Raw genomic sequence first — 19,800 nt, 5'->3', positions numbered from 1 at the left:
GGAGATAGGCCCAGGTCTATTTTGGAGTCAGCGCTTCTGGTTCTCTAACGTTTTGCTATTTGGATTGAGATCTTATTTAGATTTGTCTTATATTCTGGTATATGGGAAATACCATGCATGAAATATCATACATGAAAATCTAATCTGGAAATACCATGCATTTGTGTGCACAGCTTCTGGTGATTTATTAAGTAACAGCTGTTTCAATTAAACAGTTTACTTTTGGTCACAATGAAAAAAACTTGATAATAGTTTGACTTGGTAGAGATTTTTAAAAGCATGTTAAATATTTAAACAAATCTTTTTCTGCTGATGGCTGAGAGAGGCATCTAGTGTGCATCATTTGTTGGTGATCATACAGGAACACTGCAGGGATTCCTTTTAAATATGTAGATAAACTACTCTGTCCCTCCTGCTTGTTCTGGGTGTAGAAAACTTGCCGATTCCATTGTAGTTATAAGAGTAATTAAAAAATGGTGTTTGAGGGTGTAAAGCGAAATACCTGTAGATTGTCCTGATCTTTACAAGTGCATTTAGTAACAGAAAAAAAACCCATAAACAATTATGGTATTTTTAAGGAAAATAAAAGTCCACAGATTAGTAAGGTGAATTTTGTATGCAGATATGCATACACAAATAAAGTAGCTGCTCGTTTTCACTCCTTCATTGTTTTTTTTTCCTTTTAAATTCTTGTCAGGTTATTTTACTGGCTTATGCTACTCTCCAGTTTTGTGGTAGAAGTGTTAGAATGATCTGTTTTTAGCATGGCTTCTCTTGTTTCTTTTCTAAACATGGACAATTTTGAGTAACACCACCACAATTTTGGTATTTTAGGGTGTGTTACAGATTAAATATCATTTTGTCTATGCTACAATAATGAGATTTCCCTTTATTCTTGTTTTTCCACAGATATATAAAATATTTTGGCTAAGAAATAAGATTGCCCTCTCCCTACCCACCCCTTGAATTTTGTGTTCACTTTGTTCTACTAAATCCCCCCCAACTCATGCACAAAACCACAGTGATGTATGTGAAGTGGGAATCTCTGAAACATGGAACTTGAAAGGTTGGAAGCATCCAGACGTGAGCCAAGATCTGTTCTGCCAGCAGAAAATATGGGAGAGTCTTAGGCAATTTTGTGGAGAGTGCCAGAAACCTGGTTCTTATCAGGCAGTGTTACTAGACTTCAAAGGATGCTTTGTGACTGAACATCGCTTCCTGTGCTGTAACAGTAAGGCGTCCAGAACAGAGTGAGCATGTTTCCCAGTTTGTCAGGATGTCTCGGAAGGGAAAGAGGAAGGATCAGTATTTTCTGTATAACCCAATACTTAATAAAACGTGAAATAAGTTTTAGGATAAGTGGGAAACATATTGCAGTCCTTCTGTTTTCCATTCTTCTGAGAGTCTGGAATATTTTTTTGGAGAATGCTATTTTGGTGGCAAACACACTTAAAAGAAATGCTGCAGGGTGCCTCTACAAACATATAGAAGCAGAGTTGTGTAGTTACAGAGTACGTGGATTCTTGGCATGGGTCTTACTAGGTATAACTTACTGTTCTCCCAGAGATACCCAGTGTAACAGAATGGCATATTATTCCTCTGTAGACAATGAGGAGTTAAAATAGGTCTGCACCACTGTTGTATGATGTGTTTTGTAGTTGTAACATGCCATGAGGCTTCCTAGAATAAACCTGAGCAAAATATTCTCTCTGCTTTCTTAGAAGTGGTTTTAAGACAAATCACCAAACAGATTTTGTGGTTTTAACTATTTCATTCACAAGTATTTGAGAGATGAATGGCTTTGTAATATCTGAGCAAAATTCAGCCATGCTTTATGTAAAGATGGCAACAAATGTTCTCTAAGACAAAGTACAAACTGATTGGATGGGATATTTAAATCATATATTGCTAACTGTCTTTTTTTTATGTCTTACTCTATAACAAGAAATGAAAATATGAGAGGATTGGTATAATTTAGTCAACCATTGTATTACAGTGAAATAATTTTCAAATGATTAAGCAACATATTCTTGCTTGAATTTGTTACCACATTTGAAGAGTCAAAAGTGAAGAGTGCTCTGGGTTTTGGTAATGATTTTTTTTTTTTTAAAAACCATAAATTTAATAGACTTATATTTAAACTGTTCAAGAAAGATGTGAGTATTTTTGTCACATACTTCTCAGAATAATTAATCTTAAAAAAAATCTTGGGTTTACATTATTGCATGTTTGTCAGAGAGGCTGATATGCTAAGAAATTTTTGGGGAAAGATTCAGTATTTATGTGTTGAGTTTTTAGTAAGGCTGATTCTTTTATGATTATCCACCATACAATTAAATCTCTCTGAATCCCGAGGAATTATGCCTTTGTCAGTAGAGCAGGAAATTGTGAGTTAAGGATTCTAATCTCGGGGCTTCCATGAAAACTTAAATTACAAATGCTCTGTTTTTGCAATTTTCCATATGTAGAACATGAATAAATGTACTTTAAGTTTCTTTATAGGGGTAGCTGTGTTTTAGTTCAGTTGAGTTGTATTTTAATTTCCTTTATATTTTGAGAACTGTAGGTGAGGTTTTTTTATAGACCAGATATTCATTGGCAGGGATTTATGTTGGATTTACTGTAGGCTAAGATAACTTTTCTTTGTCAGCTGTTACGAACAACTTCAAGACTACAAAAGTACCCACTCTGGGGAAAATTGGTTACTTTATAACTCTATCTGATGAGCCATATTGGACTAACCAGAAGCCTGAAGACTTAAAGTGCTGCTTGAGAAAGTACAACTTTTCATTTTACAGGGAGTCTCTGTCCCCTGACAATTTATGGACTAGGCATGTCTGTAGGAAGGCCTCTGTAGGTTTTAGATAGTGAAAGATGAGTAGGAAAAATTTTATCTCTAATTCTATCTAGGGCACCCAAAGCTAATATTGTTCCATCTCACTAAGATTTGTTAAACAAACTATCTACAAAGATCAGATTTATTTAGCCATTATTGAATTACTCCAGCTCCTGTAAAATACGAAGCTAAAGCACACTAAAAGGTGATTTTGTAAATATAGCCCATTCCATTTCTATTGTATAAACAGAGCTTAGTGTCACAGATTCATACATTTGTATGCTGCAGTTGTCTCACTACTGAAGTACACCAAATAAGGTCTCGAAATAGAGAGTGTTTAGCTTTCCAGGTACTGAGTGAGATCACCAAGTGGTCAGATGAATTTTTTTTGTCTAAATCTTGCCTGATAACAAAGCTTTTCTGAAAACTTAAAGCTGAATGAAGTATTTGCTGTTATTTTTAGCCGTTAGAGGATATGCTCTTAATTGTACTTCTTACCAGTTCCTAAGGCCATAAATATGAAGGCCATAAATATGAAATGATAATTTGGAAATATGTGATTGTGACTCATGTAGAAAAATATACAGTTTTGCTGATTAGGTGGTTTTTTGTATGAATTCCTTAAGAAGTTACTCAAATGATGCAGTTAAATTTATGGTTTAAAGTGATGTCCCTGCTGATCGTAACTGACGTTGGTTGCTGTGCTACTTAGTTTCCATAACCACGATCTTTTTAGATGCACTTGTGGCATTAGCCCCTCTAAAATACAACAGAAACTGTCAGTCTGCTTCTATTTCCACTTGAAATAAAAATAATTGATGACAGTTTCTGGAGACCAGATTTTTTAGATGAGCCTTTGTGCCCTACAGTGAAGTAGAACTAAATGCCCTATTAAAGAGTTCCCACGTGACACCTATCTGACTAGTCACATTTACAGGCTGGTATTGGTGCACTCACATTCAAATAACAGAATGCACAACATTTTGGAAGTGTATTTTATAATTTGGAGTTGGATTGCTGAAGTTTTCTGGGTCTGGGTCAGGCCTACTGGGACATATTAGTACAGCTAGTGTGTAGCTTGGTGTAGACACACCAATTGTCTGTTCATTGTTGGGATTGCAGTTTATATGTGTAAAGTAAAGAATAAATCTCTTCTAAGCTTGAAAGATACCATGTATCCCTTCTGCATTTATGAATCCAGACCGAAGTTTTAAGCAAGTAACATCTGTTGCGTCAGGGTGGAATCAAGGTTGCTTGCAGGAATATAAAAGCTGATTATTTTCTCCAGTAATGAAATCAGCTTCAATTTTCCATCCATTTTGAAAAAAAAAAAAGGGGCCAAAACTGTCATATTTTTCAACTGGTTATAATTGTTTAGATATATTTTTTTAATGTGTGTTTCCATACATTAACATAATGGAATTTATGTTTTAATATTAAGTTTAAAACTTAATCCAATTTAATTTAGGTAGCAGAAGGTGTGTGGGTATGATTTTTGGCCTAGGAATATGGTCTGGGACTATGAAATTGAGATTATTTTCTTTTGGAAATGAGAATCTGTTGCCATGCCACACTTAACTGTAAAGCACAGAGCAAGTTTTACAGTCTGATCTTAAGCAAATTTTCAGCTCTGTTTTAGAAAAACTCCCATTTGGGGTGAGGAGGTATATAGGATACCATGGTAGCATGAAGTTTAGTTTCTCTGCTAAGGTGACTAAGCAGGAGACCAGCTACAGCCAGTCTTTTGTCAAATGAACAGGATTACTACCTCCCATTCACTGTGGCGGGCTGCCATATAGAGGACAAGAGCTGCCTTTGTCACTACTGATCCCATTCCAGTAGGGCGAGCTCTGTTACGGAAGGGCTGATTTGTCCAAGTCGTCAGTGGACTTCATAGCCCTCTTTGAGGTCCCTGCAGCTGTCAAGGCTGTGGTTAATAACAGCAGTGTATCTGCTTAAACGGACAGCCTTTACAGAAATCAGTGAGGGGCATCACTGAGGTTCCAAAGACTCCTTTGAAAATTTAGCTCAAGTGCTCGATACCTCTTTATTTTGAACAAAGACTGCATCATCATAACTTACTAAATATGCCAGAGGCTTGAGCAGCCTCTGTGAACTTGTGGGGGTGTTTTGGTTTGTTTTGTTTCTGCAGACACATCTGCAGAACAAACTGCAGACATCACTGGTATTCAGTGTAATTTGTAAATTCATACTGCTTAATTTTTATTTTTTTTTTTTTAACAGGTTAGTTCAGTTAAGCTAGACATCTTGTTTATAATGGCTTCTTGCCTGATGGTAGCCTATGGACAGAAGAGACAAGATGAGAGAAGCCAGGCAATGTTTGCTTACCTTCTTTAGAAAGAAGGAAGAAAGTTTAGGGGGAAACTGGTAAATGAACATTGCAATAGCAAGTCTGCAAAAACACTTTGCTTCGTTCCTTCTCCTTCTGAGGAATCCTTAGTTTGAATGGCTACTGCTTTATTCATCAGTATGAGTAATACACCTAATTAAACTTCTTGTATCATAGTGGATCAACATTTTTACTAAGTTTGTACTAAGATTTTCATTAGCTCTAAATTGTTACTGACTTAAGTGACAGTAAAGGTGAGCCAGTAAGTATTGCTTAAATTCCCCTACCCTGCATCTTGAACTGCTTCGTGGAATGAGTCCTATACAGGATGATCGGATTTCGGTTAAACCATCGGGCTGTGAAGTGATCACAAGGGAACAAGAAGGTATCTCCATTAGAGCCACTGACACCTTGAGGTGGTTGCATCTCTGTAATTACAGTCATGTAATCAAGCATGGAAAACAGTTCACATGTATTTTGCCTTTTGGAGTAGTTTTTCTTCCAGAAGGGTGGTTAGTTGTTGAACTAGACTCTAATTAAAATCATGTATAAGAATAATCAGGGGAAAGGGACTGAATGAAGAAAGGAAGAATTTATGAAGTGTTTGTGGGAGCAAAACCAGATGAAACCATGGAGTTCTCAGTTCTCTCAGATCTGCATTTCACCTATTCTCAGTTTCAAACACTAATTTTTGCTGTTTTGCATGGTACAGTGGTAGCATTGTTGTAACCTGTATTTCTCTACTTCACATTACAATGACAGTAATGAAATAAAGCTAACAAAGTCAACTAAAATCTAAATAAACTGTTTTTCTGGAATCCAGTTGAGAAATTGTCAGGATTCAAGAAAAACTAGTTTTAATGAATGTGAATTATTATGTGAAATTACCCATGGAGTAACTTTCCAAAACAGTTAGTCACTTCAGCAGTTTTATTCTGTTTTTAAAAAATAACTGTTCTTGCAGTGATTTACATGTATTTTAAAAACACAGTTGAGATGTTAATAGCAAATTTGAATAAATTTGAGTTGCCTAAATTTGAAAGTGTATTTTAGTTTTCTAAAGAAAAGGAAGATAAAACCTTTCTGTCTATTTCTAGATTGTCCACGTAACCTTATCATTGCAACATTTGTTATTTTTTCTTCCATTTCTCTATCATTTGTTGACTTTGTATTGTCCTTTATTGTCCTTTATTTAGTTTGCAAGCTATGTTGAAGTAGGAACATCTCTTTTGATCTATGATGTCTCTAGCATACTTCTGGGCATAATTATAATCATAAAAATCTTTGAAACCTTTCCACCTGATGTCTGGTTATCACTAAAGTTGAGATGTTCTATACTGGAACCATAAAAAAAAAAATAAAGTCTTTTTTTAGCCTTCAAACACTTAGAAAATAATAAAAACAACTAATCAAGACTGCAGTTTACGTCTTTGTAGCATATCAAAATATCTGTTTCATTGCAATATCTTAAATTCTCCCTTAATCTCTCAAACCCCTATGAATAAAGCATTGGATTACCAAGTAATACCCTTCATCACAAGGAATTAGGCACTTTAGCTTTAGGCTCCATCTAAACCATTGCATTAGGAGAGATGTTACTGACGTCATGTTTTCCAAGTTGCAGCTGACTCACGTGGTGCCTTCCCTCATCCTTTGAGATCTTGCTGAGATAAAATGTGACTCTCATGACTCTTAATTCTCCCTTTTTGGGTGGCTTTGAGGCACTAGCATGCATATGGTTTTGTAGCTAAGAGAAAAGAGTAGGAAACTTAGTTCCTGTTCATGTGCATGCCAGTGAGTCTGTAACAGAACTCTGGCAAATTGTGTGATTTCCTTTCTCTGTAAGATTAATACATTAGGATAATATTTTACTTTCAAGAAGAGTGTTTTTAACTGAAGCCTTGATGTGCTGATGTCTTCTGCCTGCAATATGCAAAAATTTAAAGGATATCCAGCTCATGGTTCCCTCCTCCCTTTTCTCCAGGTATCATATTTTTAAACTTGCTGTGCTGTACTTTTGTATCGTCAGAATTCTATTAGAATTCATAGAATAAAATGGATGGAATGTGTGTCTGTACTTGAATCCCTATTGCCTCCCCACTTCAGCTGGCCAGCAGTGAGGAATGAAGCTGGCACCTGGTCAAAAACTGTCCAGCAAATTCCTGATTTTCAAAGGTACTATACCTCTTTAAGGCAGAGGAAATGTAAGAGTCACCAATGTGACCTTGAACCATTATTCAGTCCTTAGTGTTTATAAAGAATTGCATTCTTGCTACATGTTTTTGAAACAGATCTCAGTCTGAACCAAGTTGCTTTATGACACTTGCAGTGTAATCTTATCCTGTGAAAGGATTCCTGATTGCATTCATTTTTCTTCCTTTTTTACTAATACACATGATAATATATTGGATCTACAGTAAGCATGAATTCCTTTGATTTAGTAAGTCCCCATAATCTGGATAATTGCTTTGTGAAGCCATTTTAGTTAAGCATTTAATGGTTTGCTGGACAGCTGTTTATCTTGTAGATTATTGATGCTGCAGTCCATAACAGAATCAACGTGAGTTATGGCGGACTGAATTTTTTTTAATTCATCACATCATCAAGCAGGTCTTGACTACCCTATTTACAAAATTGTCACTTAATGTCATGTTTCCCTAGGAGTTGTAACATTCTGTCTTCATATACTTAAGAAAGTAGTTACCAATAGAAGACGTAATTAAGACAAATTATTATGGATTCATTGTGGTTCTGCATTTTTTTCTGGTATGTTATTTTAAAATAGTAAAAGTCAAATTGACCTTATAGTCTGCAACACATCTGCAGCTCTCACTAGAAAGGTCATTAGCCTGAACGTTGGACTGTAAGGTCTGCAGTCCTTCCTCAGTTCACATACCCCAGACAACAGTGTTCTGTTCACCCTTGGCACTGCTGTAAACAAGAGCCTTTCTGGTTGGCTGAGTGATTATGTAAATACACGGGGCTTTTATAAAGCGTTTTAAGCATCCAATAGAACAGAATAACTTCTTTACAGATTTTTCTTTTCTAACGTTAATTACATAATTGGACAGGTTTAAAGGTTTTTGGTTTTTTTTCTATCTGATATGTAGATGCCAGAGTCTCTTTTCAGCATTCTTACTTAAAAGTCCTAAAAATCATTCAGAAAAACAAATCTGCTAGGCTTCCCCCTATTATCAACATCCCAAAATGCCTTTGGCAATGAGTAAATGCCAAGCATTTGTTATTTGGCACTTGACTAGTCACTCATTTATTTAAACTGAAACATGTTGCATAAGATGGTGAAAGTTATGCTAAGCTAATAATTAAAAACAAAAAAAATAACCTCCCTTGATCCAGCCTTTCCAATTTCCATCTAAATAGTACCATCAGGGCAAAAATACACAAGACCATATATCCCATTAAACGCATTTGACTGCCTGCTGTTGGTGAAACGTGCAGTTGGCTGTGAACAATTGCAGGGGTGTTATTCTTGCACTCAGAAGGCTAGGTGTGTGTTCCTGCTGTAAAACAGCTTCTTTTTCTTTTATCCTCCCTCCCCCCCTTTATTTTTAGAGTAGTTTTGTGATCTTTTCCAGATACCCGTACATGCATGTTTATTAAGCATCATTTGCTGCCTTGAAGATTCTATATTAGATCTCTAAGATACAGCTTTCCTTGCACACCCAGGACACAGTAGTTAAAAGCAGTTTTCTATTGTGATATTGCCATCCTTTTTAATGCATGCACTTACTTTTTCCTTCCTTCAGTTGGTATTTGGGTACCAACTACTTGGTTTTGCTTTTGAAGGTCTTTATAATCTTGTCCCCACCTAACCCGATTTTTTTATTCTATTTTAGAATTTGATTCCTCTCTCCAGTCAGTTTTTGTTATGAGCCCTGTCACCATTTTACTAGATTTTTCAGGCTAACTTGTTTGCTTTACCCCATGGTTGCCTTTCAGTTCTGGGAAAAAATATCTGCAAAACTAGCTCATCTTCATCTGTTCCTTTATTAAAATTCTTCTTTGCCATAGTGCCTACCAAAAATATATGGCTGCGAATCTGATTTGCTATGATCAGGAATCTAGACTGAGGGAAGAATTTTCTTATAGTTAATAAACAAAAAATATGTGTAGTAAAAAGAGAGTTAAGCCATGTATTTATTAATGCCTTACTTATTGCTTCTGACCTGTACAGTATACTGTGGTGGCAGTTTGTTATTGCATGTGTACCAAAATTAAAAGTATGCTGACAGTAGGAACATAGATCAGTTGCAAGGAGACTGAAGAAGCAGAAATCTAAGAAGTGAGAGAAGATTCAAGAATTGCATTTTTATTCTGATTCTGAGGTGGTACTGCTTTGTGAAACTGGTTTTTTCCTCTTCTGTGTCTCATATAATTCTTTCACTTGCTATTAAATAGAAACAGAAATGCTCTTCTGTCTCTGGGTGCCCTGCAGAATGTTTAAAATACACATCAAACTACAATTTCCTTAATTTTGGCTCCCTGAGAGCCCCAAATTTTAATTGAATTTATGCTGATAAGTATTTGTATGTTATTTTAATCTCTTCCCAAGATGCCAAAAATGGGTTTTGAAGCATGGTCCAGTGTACATCCTCTCTTTTGCTTATTTGGTGAATGGTTTTTATCCAGTGCTGCTTAATATTATTTACATTCTAGGTTTGAAACTTGAACCATTGTAAATGGGAATTCTGCCTTCATCAGTCATCTAGCTTTGCTCCTCTTACTGGGTAATGTCACGGTCTCAGTTTATGGAGAGTGCCATTGCATTCATTGGTGATACCATTCTCAGGGTTGATAAAGTTTCATTAATATGAGTATTTGGTTTTGTAAAATAATTTACATTCCATATTATCAAAACCTGTGTTAAAACCTCAATTTAATACAAGTTGTTAAGATGACTTAAATTAGTTTAAAAAAGTATGTAAGCTGTATGGCTTCTTTTCTAAGATCAGGGCCCTAATGATTTGCTCTCTTTGGTTAATTGTGACGTTTGATAAATATCTCAGGTTGGAATTTCTCAACTGGTAAGACAACTTTTGAAAGACATCATCTGTCTTCAGATGTTCACCAGTTTTTTTTAATTTGAGGACCTTTTCTTTATTTGAGATATCCAATTAGCAGTGTTTCCTTCAAAGCTGAAAACTGGAATTTAAAAACTGTAATGTTAATTATGATTAATTTCTATTTTGCTTAAGAATTCACCAAATGTAAGAAACCTTTAATAGGAAATCATATTAGGAGTTTTTGTGGGCTGTAGCTGAATGAAATGGAACTGCAACTTGAAATAAATAAAGAGTATTGCATACCTAAGTATTTAAGCAAAGTGATTTGACTTACTATTTTTAATAAACTGAAAATTAAAAGTTTGAAACCATATTCAACCATATAAAGAGTATTTAATTGATTTAAATCAACCCATTTTGTTTTAAAGTGCAGCAGTGCAAATAATACTTTATAGCTAACAAATGTTTTCTGCTCTTAAATACAAGGTGCCTTTGTCATTGTACCCATCACTTTTTTTTTTTTTTAAGGACTTTAGCAATTCAAGCAAATTAAACTTCAGTGATAAAATACTAGATGTAATAGTCTTTTGGAGCAGCCTAGAGATAACTGCTAAACACCATTTGTAAGGTTCTGAAAACAGCTAATATAAATAAAGGTAAATATTAGTGCGAAAGGCTTATAAAAGAAACTCCAAACTATCTTTCTCAATGTAAGGCCTAAAATTCATAATACAAATGTGTTTCATGACAACATCAGTCATGTGCATTAAGTGGTCAATGTGCTGATTTCATTTGCAGAAATACCAGTCCCTTGTTATTGGGAGGTACCCTAGATCCATAGTCTTTAACAGACTATCAGAAATGCTAAATTAAAAATAATTTAGACTGTAAAGCAAAATTGGTGTGAGAAAATCTGCTTTAAACTTTTAATAACTTATGTATGTTTTGTGTCTTTTGTTTTTACAGATTTCCCTTTTGCCTCCGGAGTGTTTCGTTATGGCAGCCTCCAGTGAACAATGACATCCTTTGACAAATATAGATGCCAAAAAGCCAGACGAAAACAGTGGCCTTGTTTCATTTTTACTCCAACACAGTGAAATGGTGCTCTTAAAGTTTTGTTATTGACTCTCACTGGAAAAAAACAAACTCCTGACTGAACCTTTTTTCCCCAGCCCTCTCCCAGTGTTCTTATGGATGCTTGACACAGTGACATCATGTAGTAGGCCCTGAAGTGTTGTCATAATTAAGTTGCAATGGTTTTATACACTTCCCCATTTCCCAACAGCTTTCTGTCAGTTCTGCATTCTTTTTCCTGGGGCCTGATTTTCCCATGTTACTGGTTAGCAGATAGGCTTGTGGCCTCTTTTGTTCCAACCACCTATGAAAAACGTCAAAGAGCAGATGATCCATGCTATTTTCATGCACTCTGCATCATTATTACCACTCCCATCTACCTGGCACTGTTGGTAGCCTCTCTTCCTTTTGCTCTGATTGGCTTCTTGTTATGGTCCCCGCTCCAGTCAGCCCGAAGGCCATATATCTACTCCAGACTAGAAGACAAGAACCATGCCAGTGGAGCCACACTGCTCACTGAATGGAAGGCTGCAGGCAACGGGAAAAGCTTCTGCTTTGGCAGTGCCAATGTTTGCCTGCTGCCAGATTCCCTGGCAAGATTTAATAATGTTTTCAATACGCAGGCTAGGGCTAAAGAGATTGGCCGGAGGATCCGAAACGGGGCAAGCAGACCACAGATCAAAATATATATAGATTCTCCTACCAACACATCCATCAGTGCAGCAAGTTTTAGCAGCTTAGTCTCCCCCCAGGGTGGAGATAGCACTAATCGTACTGTTAATACTGGCATCAAAAGGACAACATCAATGGAGTATAAAGGAGACAATTCTGGTTCAAACAACGGTGAGGATAGTAGAGAAGATAAAGGGGGAGCTGCAGAGCCAAATGAGGGAGAAGAAAACACTTGCATTGTCCGCATAAATGGAGAGGATAATGGCCACATGTCAGACACTGAAACAGATACCGTCAATGGCCAGGCTCATGCCAGTGGCCCAGCAGAGCCCTCACTGGAGGGTGACACAGAGCTCTCAAAAACACCTAATCACAAGCAGAAGGAAGGAGATTCTGGGAGTTTAGACAGCTATTCTGCCTCACGGGAGTCCTTAGTTAAAGTTCGTGTTGGAGATGGTACAGTGGACCAAAGCACTGTCAACAACAAGCTCCTCTACAAAGCTTCAATCATGAAGAAGACTTCAGTGCGGAAAAAGAAACATACAGATGAGACCTTTGATCATGAGATCTGTGCTTTCTTCCCTGCCAACTTGGACTTTCTGTGTTTGCAGGAAGTGTTTGACAAAAGAGCTGCAGAGAAATTGAAAGAGCAGCTTCATCACTATTTTGAATACATTGTCTATGATGTTGGGGTCTACAGCTGCCACGGCTGCTGTAGCTTTAAGTTTGTGAACAGTGGTCTACTTTTTGCCAGCCGCTATCCTGTTATGGATGCTGCCTATCACTGTTACCCCAATGGAAGAGGAACAGACTCCTTGGCTTCCAAGGGAGCCTTGTTTCTCAAGGTAAGAGTCTTTCTGAAGCCATAAGTATTGACTCTATAGATGTGAAAAGTTATAGAATTACGTTATTTTCTAGCAGTCATTTCTGCTAGAGCTCAGAGAGGCAATATTCAGATCTAGATTACCTGATATGATCTATATATAGGTTTTGTGGCCTAGACATTGTTAAAGTGATGGGCATGCATGAAATAAAGAGGGACTTTTGGAGGTAGAATTTGAATGTAATTTGAAGTGTTAAAATTTGAAGTAGTTTTCATGTAATTTTAGTTTCTTTCTTACAGAAATCTATTTCATAAAATGCACAAATTCTAAGCTTCATAATACAAGTATAGTACAATGGGCATTACTGTTGGTAGCCAGTTTATGCACACTGTGTGTTTATGTGGGAATCAAGAGACAATCAAAAGTCTAAATGCCAGTAGAATAAAACGGAGAACTGCAATGAAATGTACAGCCATCCCTCTCTCTTGGTTGCAAAAGAATTGTTAAGGAGAGACAGGAGGAAGAGTAAACAAAAAAAAGGTCTGGGACACTGGGGAGCACAGAACTTTTTTGCTTTATTAACAGAGTTTACTTAGATTAACTAATGGTAGTGAGAATAAGAAGCCTGGAGTTACATGTCTGTAAAAGGTGTCCCTGCCCGTGGCAGGGGTGTTGGAACTAGATGAGCTTTGAGGTCCCTTCCAATTCAAACCATTCTATGATTCTGTGATTCTAAATAGTGAAAATCAGAAATAAAAGTCTGCAAGCAGTGATTTCCTTTTGCAAGACTAGTGGCTGTTCATGCTTGATGGTTGTGAGAATCTGGCTGTGCTCTAGAAACTAGACTAGAAGTGGGTTCTTCTAATTTGTAATTAATCAAGAACCAGAACTGTGCAGAGATCCAAATTTGTAGACTCAAAACCTAGACAGATCTGAAAATCTCCTAGAACACTGGATTTCAGAGTTTGTGATTTTGTCAGAGTTTGGAATGGGTTTCACTAAAACCTTGAACTTCGTTCCTAACGCTAGTGAAGTATGTCAGGTGCTCAGGAGTCCTCAACAAAGGCCATTAATAGCTGCTAGGAATATGGATTGTTGATAACGAGCAGTGTGGGGGTTCTGTACCCACTGTTTGTAATTTGTAAACAAAGCAAAAACATTTGGTATTGTGGCTTGTATAAAAAAGCAAGTACTTGAATTTGCAGTCTGATAATAGTTTGGTATTTCACATGCAGTTGACATAAACAGAAGCCTCTCCCTCCACATGTGAATACAGGTTTCCAAAAATTGAGTCTAAACTATACTGCACTCTTGTGTTCATAAACAGCTGAAGTTTACTTTTTGCATCCTGAAGTGCTGCATGTAGAAAATGAACATACATGTTGTACAGTATAAATATTACTAGGGTCACAAAGACTACCCTTCAACATATACATGTATTAGGGATTAAGATTAAAACCAATCTGCTTTCAGCTGCCCATTGCTGAGTCAGTGATTCTGCTACCCTTCTAGGCAGGCCACAACATCTCCATTTCTCTTGCAGAAAATTAAGCCTCTTTTCAAAATTCCACGGGGATGATGAACTTAATTATGGATTCAAGTTGTTAAATAATGTTACACTTGAACAGGGAATAGGGACCAATTATTATGATTTGAAGATGACTACATTCTTCTAAATATGACAGAATTCTGGCCCAGCTAAAAGACCGTTTTTCCTCATGTCTGTGTCATTCTGACAAACTGTTTCTGAGTTGTCTATCCTGATATGAAATTACTTTCCATCTTAATTATACATTAAGTGATAATTGGTCATTTCTTTCTTCAACAAAAAAGAAGTAGGGATGATCTATTTAATTTTAGCTTTGAAACAAAATAGGTTTGAAGGTTGTTTTTCTTGATGTAGTACTTAATCATCAACTGGGTGTGTGTGAACTCTGGAGAGAAAAGCTACAGTAAGTAAAAGCTTGGTTTGTTTTTGAAGTCAGTGAGAATTAATCCATTAACTTCAGAAGTTTTGAGGTCCTACACAGGGATAGCAGCAAGCTAGGAAAGTGTATAGGAACTGTGCTTGGAAGGTGTCATTCTAGTCCCTGCTCTGACTCCTGTGGAAAGCATGATGTTCCCATTTCTGAAGTAGAAAAGACATCACTTGAGTTTCGTTTTGGAAGTATACGTAGGAAGACAGTTCCCCTTGCATAGCTTCCATCTGTGGGTAAAGAAGCAATTGTTTTCTATGTTGTTTTCAAAAAATAAAAGTTTAAAAGAGATAATGAGCAGAGAAGACTTGCATGTTTTGAAAATATGAATAAATCACTTAATATTTCCACTCATTGAGAGAATGAAGCCTTTATTGAAGTCTTTCTGAACCTCAGGAAAGACCCAACATCCAAATTGAGAAGAATGTTCGGAGAAAGAAACTGGCTCTCATTTAATAAGTACGGTTTGTCTCCTTACTACAAATATAACTGTTCATGAGATAAATTAAATGTCTCAGAACTAAACATTTAATGATAGTGAAATGATCTTGAACAAAAAGGCAAAATTGTTTTGCGGGAGTTGTGTTACGAGAGATCCCTATTGCCAAGGTATGAGCATTTGACACATTTTCTCCTTTTGGAATAGGTTCTGTTTCCAGTCAAGAGGAAATGATTTTCCATTGTCCCCCTCTTCCCTGCCCTGCCTTCACTATCTAGATTGTAAAGTTTAGGTGGAGATTCAGAAGGATCTGAGAGATTTGCTTAGTCGTACAGAATTATTTTACCTGAGAGACTTACACAGCTCAAGGGTTATTATTGGTAGCTGTAATAACAATCAGCTCTTACATACTGCTTTTCATTCATATGTCTCTGAGTGCATAATAAAGAAAGGTCAATGTCTGCTTAATAGAAGGAGAAACTAAAGCACAGGAAGGTAAAGTGGTTTGATTGTGGCTTAACACCTGGGGTGTCACCACCAAGGGAAGAAGTTGGAAGTAAATCACAGAGGCTTTTAACACTGTTTCACGCTACTGACTTCATGCTACCTAACAGCTATCTGGAGACCGGTACAAAGGAATTTTGTTAGCCTTGGCCTGTTCTCTTCCTAAAGATGTCTGCCACAAAAGGTGCTGCTGCTGGCATCGTCCTGACAGAGATCACAGACTGGTTTTCCATCTGTGTAGGCTGATGCTTTCCAGGTCAGGATGAAGGCATGAGGATGACATAGTTGTGAGTAGCTATTGTGTAAAGCCTATTTTCTGCGTAACTGGAGGACTAATTTATGTTCAGCACTTTGATCTCTTCAAACTCTAGCAGTGTTTCTGTCTCCAATCTGAGGGTCTCATTGGGATGTAAGAAGGACATAGTCACAGGAAAAATAGCAAATAAGAAGGGAGGAAATGTCACTTGCATCTAAATGACAGTTTCATGTCTGAAGTGCTAAACCACTGTTCCTAGTTGCTGCTAAAGACTCAGAGGAGAAGTTAGCAAATATATAAATCAGCCAATCCATCTTCATACTTTGACAACCTGGGCTCTTGGGAGACTGCTGTGACTCTGTTCTAGCATTGCATTTCACATTAATTTAAAATGCCTAAGAAAAGAACTCTTGAGTCTGCTTTGTAGGTTTTGTAACTCCAATTGTCTCTTACACTGCTCTGCCACAGATAGAGGAGGGAGGTGGGACTGACACAGATGCTGTCCTGAGCTGGTGATTCTAACTCAAAAGCTCACTCGTACGTATGTGTATATAACATGATGCAGATCGCAGTGTTCTCGGTTACTCTGTAGTTGTTGGTTTGACACCTACCATCATTTTAATTCACAGTGATTTGATGAATTTAGAGGGTGTTTTAAAATACATGTCCCTTTCAGAAACTGGATGATGATTTTGCAGTCAAATCAAGTTTTAAAGGAATCAATGAGTGCTGAGCAGAAATTCTGTAATGCATCACTTGTTTGTATTTCACTGGAAGGTTTCAAAATGTCAACATTCATCTTCAGATAGAGGGATTAATATATAGCCTTAGTTACACTGTCTTTTGGGGATGCTGGGTAAGTTTTGGACAGCAGTGTAATAAAACCAGAAAACATCCTTAACATGACCTGATGAGTTACTGAATTGGAGAGCTTGTCGATATTTTTCCAGATGTATCAATCTAATAAAAACTGTCACTTCTACTGACAAATTTTGCCTCTCTTATCCTTAAACTGTAATAGCTGTAATGTAAATCTAAGCCATACAAGACATGTAAATACGTACAGAGAGAGGTATCATTCTCAGCATGGCCGTTAACTGAGGAGAGGTTTTGGAGTGGTTTTCCTCCCAGAGACTGGGAGATATGGAAGTATGTTGCATAGAAGGCTGTTCTTCTTACCGTTCGTAGTAGGAGATTATTCTGGGTTTTGGCATCTGCCAAGAGAGACTATTATAGCAAAAATAATAATTCTTGTGTGGAACACAGTGTGTGAACATAAAGCAAAAGTAAAACCGCAGTCTGATGTCGGTAGTTTGAAAGCTAATAGTATACTAACAAAATCAAAAGGCATCAAAAGGAAAAAATATGTGTTGTGGATTTTGCTAAATTCCTGAAAGAACTTGTGCTTAATTAATATTAATTCCTAAGCTTATTAACAGATTTACTTTTCAAATTCTCTGAAAATTAATGCTCTTCTCAGGAAGTACAGTAATTGTGCAGAGAACATGTTATTATTCATTGCTTAAAGGAAACCTAGCAACCTTTGCTTTATGTGCAAAGCTGAACTTGTTTTCAGAAGAGCTGATATGGTAGTAACAGATGGTAGAAGGAGCAATAGCTCTGATTGCAAAACTGCTTTGAAGCAGTTTTTACTATTTGCTACTCTCAAGGTGCCTGCGTTGTATGGTAAAATGAAGGTTCCCTAAATTAACCTCTGTGATTCTCCCTTTTGATATTACTGATGCAGATACATTTTGCTCGGGCAATTTCAGCTGTTTTTACTGTCCCATGCCAGCATGTGTTGTGGCTGAGAGCGAGGGGGCAACTTCTGCTATACAGTTGCACAGCACATTGAGGGGAAGCTTTTTCACTTTAGGATTACACAGAGAGAAGGGGAATGGCTGTTTTCTGACCCCAGTAAAAGATCATATAGAGATTTCAGTGGTTTGATTTTCTTGTCCTTAATCAGTTGTCCAGTATCTACAGTTATCCCAAGATTTATAAAAGAGATGTCTAGTGCTGTTCATGAAATTTGTTTAGATAACTCTAAAGCTGTGCCATTTAAGTCAGGAGGGTAACCTCAACATTTTCCACATGTTCAGTTTCTGCTATAAAATGTTAATGCAGGAATTGGATCAAGTCCAATAAACTGCCTGAGACTTTTTTAAAGAAAAAGACCCTACTATGGCACTGCACCATGTTCCTTCACTTTGTTATAATTAATGTAATTAATCACGGTCTTTTCCCCCTTCATTAATGGGGACAAATTAAAACTGTTGCACAGAATGAAATACAGGTTAGAGAGAATGTGAATTGTGGGCTTTATCCTCTTCAGAAGAGGAAGAGCCTTTCATTCACGGCACCAATTTACAGCCACTTTCCCTCACATATAAGCTTAATGAAGCTTTGCCAAATAACTAATACTCTGAGTTCATGAACAGTAATTGTTGTCAGGTGGTAGGTGAGGAAAAATAGGATTCTGAATAATCAAGTACAAATGTGGCTAGAAAGAATTGCAGAGCACCAAACAGAATTTTGAGCTGATCTTTATAATATTTTTAAACTTTATTTAATGAGCTTAAATAATATATTTATAATAACAAATTAGTAATTTAACTAATGTGTCTTCTCTAGAAGCTGTTACATCCCTGAAGGCAAAGGGCAGAGCTGTTAAAGTACTAAAAATAAGGTAGATCTTTTTACACTATGGCTAAGCTAACCAAAAAAACTACTACAAAGAACACAAAGTGCAGGAATAAAATACATCTTTCTTGGAAGTTACTGCTAATCTGCGTCATCTCTGTGGGACAAGAATATTTGAACTGTGAATGTGAGTAGTTATACGTTTTCCTTGGCATCTCCTCTTGACAGTAACAGGAATGGGGACTTGAGCACAGTTTGACTGGCTATTCCTTGGTGTTGACTCTTGCTTGTCATGGAAAATTGATGAAATGGAAAAAACCGTTCAGGAGGCGTTGATACAATTTGGGAGATTACAGAAAAATTGTCCTGGAAAGAAAGAGAAACTGTATTTTCCATTTATTTTCCTCACTCTATTGTTTGCTCATTGTAATTGCACAGGATGTCTTTACTGATGTTCCCACAGCAGTTGAAGTGGGCGGTACAAACAGGGTACTGTCACCAGCGCTCTCAGAGCACAACCCGGGGAGGTCTGAGCCATGAGTGTGTGTGGAGACACTGCAACTCCTCCATCTGCAGTTGCTTTACTTGCAGTACTTTGGTTGAATCTCATGCTCCTGTGTTTTTAATGGAACTTCTCTTGAACTTAAACAATATTGGCTACATATGGTTAGACGAATATTTCTGTGGGAGTAAGTCACTGCCACATCTACTGTAAAGTCTGTTTCTGTGCCCTTCTCTTATTTTCTGTCTGGGGTGGTTTATTTCTAAGACAAACAGTAACTGTAGGCCCCTGCTTAGAAGATGTTCTTTGTACATGCAGTGTTCAAGCTTTGTTTTTAAGGAGATTTTTTTCCACAAAGCATGCAGGTGTGCTTTTCAACCCAGCTAGTTTTTCTTCATAATATAAACATCATTATCTTGGTTCTTGTTCTGACTGTAAAATTGTTTGCAGTAGAGCTATACACTTTGGAGACATACTGTCCTCAAAAGAATAATGCGGGAATCACTACTACAGGTCATGTTTATTCCAATGGCAGAACTGACACCTTCATGGTCAGCTAAGCTGATCAAATTAATGGTTTTGCTCATTTACAGTCCAAGATGTGATTAAACTATAATGGCTGAAGCAAGAGCTATTCTGTGTCACATCCCATCTCCCTGAAGGATTCTTAATGTTACGTTCAGATTATTTACCTTTCCCA

The 19,800-nt window shown here is 36.9% G+C and overlaps 1 protein-coding gene across 2 annotated transcripts in view; it reads left to right on the top strand.

Annotated features, from left to right (window-relative positions):
* Positions 1-19,800, top strand: part of SMPD3 (sphingomyelin phosphodiesterase 3) — a 118,528-nt gene that overhangs the window by 73,211 nt on the left and 25,517 nt on the right. Inside the window, exons 1-2 of one of the 2 annotated variants that reach the window (XM_074913671.1) lie at positions 7,094-7,170; positions 11,177-12,801. In XM_074913671.1, coding sequence (XP_074769772.1) covers positions 11,464-12,801 — 1,338 coding nt within the window. In that variant the 5' untranslated portion in view covers positions 7,094-7,170; positions 11,177-11,463. Of the gene's footprint in view, positions 1-7,093; positions 7,171-11,176; positions 12,802-19,800 lie in introns of those variants that run through there. The other variant, XM_074913670.1, reaches the window with a different exon arrangement.

Source organism: Athene noctua, chromosome 9 (assembly GCF_965140245.1).
Source record: "Athene noctua chromosome 9, bAthNoc1.hap1.1, whole genome shotgun sequence".
Lineage (NCBI taxonomy): Eukaryota > Metazoa > Chordata > Aves > Strigiformes > Strigidae > Athene > Athene noctua.
Note: the sequence above shows the minus strand (reverse complement) of the source record. Positions and strands in the feature narration are given on the sequence as shown.